The sequence below is a fragment of the Pelobates fuscus genome, chromosome 6 (genome assembly GCF_036172605.1).
Source record: "Pelobates fuscus isolate aPelFus1 chromosome 6, aPelFus1.pri, whole genome shotgun sequence".
Lineage (NCBI taxonomy): Eukaryota > Metazoa > Chordata > Amphibia > Anura > Pelobatidae > Pelobates > Pelobates fuscus.
In genome coordinates this window covers 92,483,314-92,491,970 of record NC_086322.1, presented here as the reverse complement: position 1 = coordinate 92,491,970, position 8,657 = coordinate 92,483,314, and the positions used below count along the sequence as shown (strand labels likewise).

Below are 8,657 nucleotides of genomic sequence, written 5' to 3'. Positions count from 1 at the left end.
AAACATCATTACAACATTATACACAAGCTCAATAAGTACCTGAATAAATTACATTTAAAGGTGTTATGCCACAGGCACAGTGTAATATGTGACAAAATCTGAACACGTTTACACGTGACTTTATTTTTTTTTTTACTAGTAGCCCTATTGCAGTCACTTGCCATCTGCTTTCAGTGAGAAGTGGCATGGCTATATATGAAAACACATTTTCGATCGTTAGCATTGTTTCTAGAAAGAGTGTCTCATTTAAAGAAAATGGGATATATTTTTTTTTCACCACTGCACTCAGGCTTAGTTAATCCTGATTTATTTTAGGTGCGACGTAAGCCCCAAATTTACACCCTTTATTAATATACACATCTACCATAACAACCACAGAGTGGAACACATATAGAAGGTAGGGACAGTTTTTATTTTTCTAAATATTTAGAAAGGGAGCATCCAACATAAACGTCCAGCCATAGTTGGGCCACAATTTCCATGATTTATTACATGTCTCTGGAACTTTGATCCAGCAACAACTGGAGAATAGAAATGTAATGCTCCAGGCCTAGAACACGATATCTACTTAATGATTTGTGGACAGTCACTCCAGGCTTTTGATTTCCTCTTGGCTAAGGCCAGCCAGGTAGGTTCAGAGGATACTGATGCTGCATCTGGAGTAGAAAATCTCTTCGGATTATCTTTTGCTAGTGGGGTTCCTGTACAGGCCTCCGTAATTTCAACTGTTTGAGAAAAATGGATGATAAACAAAAAATAATGCTATTAAATGTTCATCAGAAGAAATGGTGTCCAACAATATGATATTACAAAAACTGACTTTCAAATCTCAAAAACTAATACATATTAAAGGAATACTATAGTGGTAGGAATACAAACATGTAGTCCTGACACTATAGTTTTGGATGACCTTTTGAGGTCCCCGGTCCCCTCAGAATGGAGAAATAAGGTAGTTAACTTACCTTTTATGCATAGCTGTGCTGCACACAGTACAGCACTGAGATAGGAAGCACCTCTGGTGGCCTTTTGAGTGACTGCCGCTAGAGGTGTTCCTAGACAGCAATGTAAATACTGCATTTTCTCTGAAAAAGAAGAGTTTACAGTGCTGAGCCTGCAGGGACATGCTATAGTCACCAGAACCACTAAATTAAGCTGTAGTGGTTCTTGTAACTATAGTGTCCCTTTAAACACTGTCTTTTTACATTTAAAGAAACACTCTGGACACCATAAACACTTACAGTTTAACACCAGGACTGCAATAGGGCCTCCCCATCATAAGGAGTCAAATCTTTTTGAACACTGACTTCTTACTCCGGTTTAACCATGCACCACTCCTTGCCTCCTCTACCATCTCCAAAAAGCAAGAAGTATTCAGCAATAACTTCCATTAGCCCTCCTATGAGTGTCCGCTGTTCCTGCTTTTAGGAGATAGCTTTCCAGAGGTGGTAGTGCTGGAGGGAAGTGGGGAGCAGACCGCAGGCAAGCAGATTGTGGGGAAGAGGGGACGGCAGGGCTTTCCTTTAATTTACATTCAGGTGCAGTTCACAAAGATAAACTAAAATGGCAATTAAAATTGAAAACACTGAAAAAATCTGCTACTCAGCTGCTTCATCGTGTTTTTTTTTTACCTAAAATTTGCAATTCCCATGTCGGTCCTCCACAACTCCCAGTTTAGACAATAAAGACCAATAATCTGGGTTGTTTTTTCACCTGTGACTGATGTTGGAAGAGTGTTTGATTTCTGTAGCTGCTCTCTGCGTTGAAGTCGAGTTACTACGGTCTCACATTTTGCATCATCGGGGGTTGACACTTTTTGCAGGGAACCTGACCTGCTCCTGTATTCATCTGTCGGTGTACTGGGCGCCTTTCAAGAAGAAGGAACAAATGTAAGTGTATTCCAGGTATTTGTCAAAGCTATAACGGTAGAAAAGCATTGACACAACCTTACTATACAGCACGGCTTCATTACCCACTAATGTATTTAGACATTAGCAACGTTGCTGTCACTTCTATGGAACTTACATCATTGATAAAACATTGAAAATCACCTAAAACTTGTGTTAATTGTTTTTTGGGGTTTTTTTTTATGAGACAAATTATCTTCTTTTAAATATTTAATAAAAAGAATTAGCAAATTACATCACAATCAAAGTCACGCAGGGCTAACCCTGGACAAACACAGAAAATGAATAGGAATATGGTTTCATTTCTTCCCTTTTCCTTATGCTGACTGCCAAGTGTAACGGACAGACCTTATACCAATGCCTGTGCACCCATTGACAGGCTGTCCATCATCATTCACATAGAAACACATATACAACATGCACAGAAATATACACACATAACATAAATACACACAAACATAACAGTACACACAACAGAAATACACACAAACATAACCGTACACACATCACAGAAATACACATGCTCACACACTCAACACACACTTGCATACTTTGTCCATTTATTTACTAGAAGGTGATAACACAAAGCACTGTTCCTTGCATCACTAGCTGCACAGTCTGACCTGTGTGGTGTTAGTAAGCAGTGCATGTTAATGCCCTATAAGTACTTGAATAAGTGGATATGGAGGATATGCTTCCCCCAAAGTGATGTAACAGAGTAAGGGATAAAGTTTATATTTCATGTTAAAATGTACATATTCTGTTTTTGATATTTGTCTTTCGTCTACAATACAATCACATGTATTTAATTACTTTAGCTATTTTATCTGTGTGCTTTGCTTCTCGAGCTTGTCGTCGCCCCTCCCTAGAAGCTTCTTGCTCTCGAAAACCTTTCTGTTTTTGTAGGGCTAATGTTATCCACATAGGCTGAGCTGTCTCTTTTTCCACCAGCTTTGAACCGTCTATAGAGTGCCGGCTCTGAAGGATGGGTCGTTCTGGAAAATAAAACATAATAGAGAGTGCATCATTTTAGATTAGTTATTTTATTTTAATGGGTTATAGGTGCAAACAATTTATTAATTCAATTACAAGGTAATTAAAGCGATGCTTTGGGCACCAAAAAAACATGTTCATTTGATGGATTTTATTTGGGTGGATTGTATTTTTGTCATTGCTCAATTCTAATGAGTTGTGATTAAAAGAACAAAACAAACAAAATCCCCAAAACATAGTCCTGCCTTCTTATCCACGTTCCCCTTTTCATTCAATGTTTTCCATGGTTCCTCTCATTACACACTGATCCACTGAGAACAATGTGAGCTGGCTGAGGTGAGGGAGCGTAGCTGAGGAGTACAGCCAGGGACACATATCTGTATGTGTGTGTCTGTATGGCTGTCTATCATTCTTATTACATTATGCTTTGTTCCTGATATCCTGCGATACAGCTTCATGGAACTCAGAAATCATTAGCTCCTGGAAGTACTCTCTATAATCTGTAAGCTTCTACAAATCTGTAAAGGTCTGGATGTGGCATTCACTGACTACATCTTTTCCTCATGCATTTAATTCCGCAACTGACACTGTTACTTTTCTGTGTAGGGCTAATCTGGGTGCAATCCAATTAGTGTGCTTTGCTCTATTACACACAAGCCTATCACCCAGGGCTACCAAGATACTCTGAGGAAGAGTAGGCTATGAAGAGAGAAAGCCTCATACACGGCTGGAGTCTAGTTGAGGGCACTGGAGAGTAATTCAGTGATTGCAATATGATCTTAATGTTGTTTTATTTCTCCATTTGGAAATGCACGTTATTAGAAACTAAGCTATAAACCAGTTTACCCATTCACATTCTCTGTGACAGCCTGGTTTGCATTTTTTCCTGCCACGTCTATTATGCATTAACATTTTGCAACGTAAGAATGGTAAAATACCATGCAGCGAATTTATGACAATCATTAAATGCATCTCTAGCAAGAGTAGGAATTATGGCATTTTGTTTGATATTGGCAGGGATTCAGTGTTTAAGTCTAAGTCTTTCACTGCTCCAGATCTTTAATATAATGACTTTAATCGAGCAGAGGTAATGTCTCTCATAGAGAGAGTATTTGCTCTACTCTGTCTCTAAAATGAAAACAGGTTGTGATCTGAAGAGGAAACGACAGACTAGCACCTCGGGAGCTGCTAGTCTGAAGAAACACAGAAACAAAAAAATCAATTTGTTTCTGCTGTACAGATAGATAATAAATTTTGCTCTACCACATTTAACACTGTAATCATTTCCTCCCCTTCAAACTTTTATGGCCATGACATTCATGACACTTATCTTTCCTGGTTTTCATATTACCACAATACTCTTTCATTAGAAGGAAATCTTCCGGGGCCAGGAAAACGATCCGTCCCTCTCCCTCCCACCCCTTCAGTCGCTTACCTGAGGCAGCGGCGATGTCCCTCGCCGCTGTCTCCTCCTCCGCGACGCTCCTCCTCTCCATTGCGTTGGCCGGTGGGCGTGACTGATCCCACCCACCGGCCGAGGAGACCTAATGCGCATGCGCGGCAATGCCGCGCATGCGCATTAGCGCTCCCCATAGGAAAGCATTGAAAAATAATTTCAATGCTTTCCTATGGGGATTTGAGCGACGCTGGAGGTCCTCACACAGCGTGAGGACGTCCAGCGACGCTCTAGCACAGGTTTCCTGTGCTATAGAGCAGGAAGTGACCTCTAGTGGCTGTCTACCAGACAGCCACTAGAGGTGGAGTTAACCCTGCAAGGTAATTATTGTAGTTTATAAAAAACTGCAATAATTACACTTGCAGGGTTAAGAGTAGTGGGAGTTGGCACCCAGACCACTCCAATGGGCAGAAGTGGTCTGGGTGCCTGGAGTGTCCCTTTAACCATAAATAACTTATATAGAGGCTAATAGTACAATGGAGTTTAGAGATGCACATGACTGTCAAACAGTAACCACGACATAAAGTAAGATCAAGAAATTAAAAATAGGTATATTTTGTTGTTTAGATTATATTTTAAGCAGTTCTTTATTTGCCTCTCAAATTCCATGTTTCATATTTTACCTTTTTGGACCGATCGCTTGTCTCTCCAGGGGATAGATGGAAATGAACATTTTTGGTCTTTTGTTTCAGCTTCTTCTTTGTTGCTCTGAATTAAAGAAGGCAGTGAATTTACTTTTATATCCTCTCCCAGTATTTCTTTATTTTGTTCACCTTTGTCCATCCTCTGACCAGACAGGTCATCTACATTTGATCTATTCAGATTGGAAAGTGGAGATGATGGCGGAGTTGGACTGGAAGGTTTTGGAGCTAATGATGGTTTCTGTACAATGGGAGTTCTGGGTACTGTTCTGTCTTTATGTGGTGAAGACACATTGGTGCTTGAAAAAGGTATTAATGGAATACTTGCAGAATGAACATCATCAGATGAACTGTTTGATGTTTCCACCAAGGCTTTAACTGTGTCTTTCTTCAGCTTGGCTGGTGATACTGACAGTGTTATTCTGGAATCATGTTTTGATTCAATTTCATCTGAACCAATGAATGGAACAGGAACACTATCAATGCTATCGCCAGCACTATACCGTTTTTTCCTCTTTTGCTCATTTTGAGGGTCGGAACTAAACCTTAAGGAGTAATTTGTCCTTCTTAATTTTATTCCAAAAGGAGTAATTTTCTCCTCTCCATTTTGCAGCATTTTGTCAAGTTTCCGTACACCATTGCTCATATGGAGTTCAGAAGCATTTTGTTTTTCTACTGGTAACTTGCGTGGGGACTGAGGAGGGTTTGGAACAAGGAACGAAGGAAGATCTTTGGAAAATATACAGCCAACTGTGTTATTTTCAATTGTAACTTGCTTTTTTATTTTACTGGAGACTGTTTCCTCAGCATTTGCTGTGCTTTTTAAGGTTTCAGTTTCAGAAAACGTTGTTTTCACAGTTGTTACACTTTCCTTACTTATTTTCTCAATAATGCTTTCTCTGGAATTTACAGATTCTGGAAACTTCTGCCATGCGGGTGTTATTGAGAATCTAGCACTGGCTGACATAGTTTTTCTTAAGTTGCTATGGGAGTCACCTTTCCCTTTGGCAGTCAGGTCATCATTGCATATGCGTGAAACTCTTATGTCCTTGTCAAGCATGTTGACATTTTCTGATTTACTAAGGATTTTTGACCGTATAGAAGCCCACTCGGCCAGGGCTGATTGGTTTTCTAGGGATTCTGATGTGTACTTTGTTTTGTTACTCTGTTTTTCATTTTTGATTGGCGGGTTTTCCAGCTGCCTTCTCTCCTCTGTGAGACCCAACAAAGATTTACAAGCTGTATCCTTAATTTGGTTAATGTTTACTGCTGTGCTACAAAGTTGGGCACCAGTCACCAAAATGGCTGTGTGAGGGACACGCTGATTTGACTGTAGAGCATGCAAGCTTATGTTAGATTTATTTTCTTTTATACCTTGCATTTCTGTATGGACAAGTTGCTCTTTCAAAGGAGTAACTGGGGGTAAATGAACTTTTTCAAAAAGAATTTGCTTTTCACCAGATGACACTTTAAATGTAAATGGCCTCTGTCTTTGGTCAAGTTCTTGCCATCGTGATTCTTTGCCAAGCCTTTCCTGTTGCTGAGCTTCAATTTGCTTTAGTTCTTTCTGCCTTAATTCCTCTTCATCTGCATTGGTTTGATTGCTCAATTTCTGGATTTCATTATGATCATCAAGTAAAATGGTATTTTCTTCTTCTGCAGAACATACTTCTTCTTGCTTCGTACTATCCTCTGTCTTTGGCATGATAGCCTTCTCAATTTCCTGCTGTTGCAAATCTTGCTGTTTTTGTTCTTCTATCTTGCTCTGTTCTTCTTTACGAAGTATCTCTTCTTTTAAACGTTGCTCGTTTGCTTGTTGGCGAGATCTCTGCTCTTCTAGTTCACGGTTTTTTTGTTCCTCTCGCTTTCTGTGCTCCTCAAGTTCTTTGAGACATTGTTCAGCCCTTTGTTTACGTTCTTCCTCCCGGCGGCGCAACTCTTTCCTCTCAAGTTCTTTTTGCTCTTCTATCTTTTGCCGAATTCTTTCAAGTTCCAAAGATTTAAGCATTTCTTGTTGCTTTTTCTCTTCTTCCTCTTTTTGCTTTTGTGCTTCCAATTTGCTTACCTCATCCAGAATTCTGATCTCACATTCATGTATCAAATTGACTGGACTTTGAGGTTTTTCTTCAGCTAGCTTGCTCCCGTTTATTTGTCTCTCTGTTTGAACCAGTTCAGAAGATTGCTTCTCAGGTATTTTGTGATCAAGCACAGCTGAGAGAGTTAAATCCCGTATGGATTTTTCATTTGTATAGTACATACTTCTGTCAGGGGATATTGGCATGTTGACAGCATATTCATTTTCATACTCTGTGTCTTCTATAATCTAGAATAAATTAACACATTTGTGAACTTTATATCATTAATAGTTTTTCTTTACCGATTTCCATCAATTTTCGGCTACTTGCCATCATAACATAAATACATCTCACAATACACATGTTCTACAAGAGGTGGCCAGAAGGCAGATCTTAGCTAAAGCTACAACTACAAGATGTTTACTAGCCTTTTGACAACCGCTGGGTATCCTTTGGGCCACGGTTTAGCCCACTTAGTTTCTAGATATAATTTAAATATGAAAACTCTATAATTGTTTATGCAGTGTGTACCAATGAACACAAGAGTTTTTAAAAACATAATTGTGAATTCAGTCGAATAAGGATAATAATCAAAGGTTAAGAAACACAAACAAGGTAATTAGCAAACTGTAACTATATTATGTACTACTACTGCAAACAATAATTATTATTAGAAGGAGGCCATTGTTCAATGTAAGATGTCAGAATGCAAGTATCCTTAGTGTTCAAAAACATTCAAGGGGAACTGTCACTTCTCTTGAATGGCCACCATTGAATAAAACACTGGGAATCAAATTGAATAAAATCCAGGGATGTGACGGTTCCTTTAAAGGCCCTTGTGGCTGCTTTGTATGAAACTATATTATAAACATAGTGGATAAATATGAGGGATTTTTGCCAAAACAGAAAATCCTATCTGCCACATCAAAGATTTATTAAATGCACATCATTTGGGTGGTTAAACAATCCAAGTGTAAAATTCAGGCAAGGACAAAGGGGGCTTGATAGGACAATAAAACATTAACCCTTTAACCTTTCCCGGTGTCAGTAATGTGCTAACAGTTTGGTGTGAGCAGGTTTAAATTCCTGATCACATCAGGGAGACCCAGGTATCAATTGATACCTGCAGCTCCCCTCTCACAGCTGTGACCCTTTTTAGTGTCCCCAAAATGACACATGAGCTGTTTGGTATGCTAATTGGTGCCAATAGCTCATTATATAGACATTTACATGCCAATTGCTAAATTGTGGTGTGAGCTGGGTTAAATCCTTGCCCACACCAGGGAGACCCAGATATAAATCAACACCTTTGTCAGTTGGGGCCACATTTAGTGGCCCAATGCTGACTGATGAGTTGTGTGCAGTGCTCAAAGAGACAGTATGACCCACATTAGCATACAGGGCCGGACTGGGAATTAAAAGCAGCCCTGGAAAAAAATTATTTACCAGCCCCATAATGCGTTGCGCCAGCATAGTGTGCAGATACAGAGTTAGAAAAGATAACTTAAAATTAAAATTATTACTCCAACGTGAAAAAAAGCACATATAGGCTTAAAAAAAAAAGAGTGCAGATTTATTTTAAGCAGAC

At 39.3% G+C, this 8,657-nt stretch overlaps 1 protein-coding gene across 3 annotated transcripts in view; it reads right to left on the bottom strand.

Annotated features, from left to right (window-relative positions):
* Positions 1 to 247: 247 nt before the first annotated feature.
* Positions 248 to 8,657, bottom strand: part of CRACD (capping protein inhibiting regulator of actin dynamics) — a 207,458-nt gene continuing 199,048 nt past the window's right edge. For all 3 annotated transcript variants that reach the window (XM_063458033.1, XM_063458034.1, XM_063458035.1), the window contains 4 exons: positions 4,977 to 7,317; positions 2,718 to 2,899; positions 1,711 to 1,864; positions 248 to 725 (listed from right to left, as the gene is read on the bottom strand). In XM_063458033.1, coding sequence (XP_063314103.1) covers positions 565 to 725; positions 1,711 to 1,864; positions 2,718 to 2,899; positions 4,977 to 7,317 — 2,838 coding nt within the window. In that variant the 3' untranslated portion in view covers positions 248 to 564. The remainder of the gene's footprint in view (positions 726 to 1,710; positions 1,865 to 2,717; positions 2,900 to 4,976; positions 7,318 to 8,657) is intronic.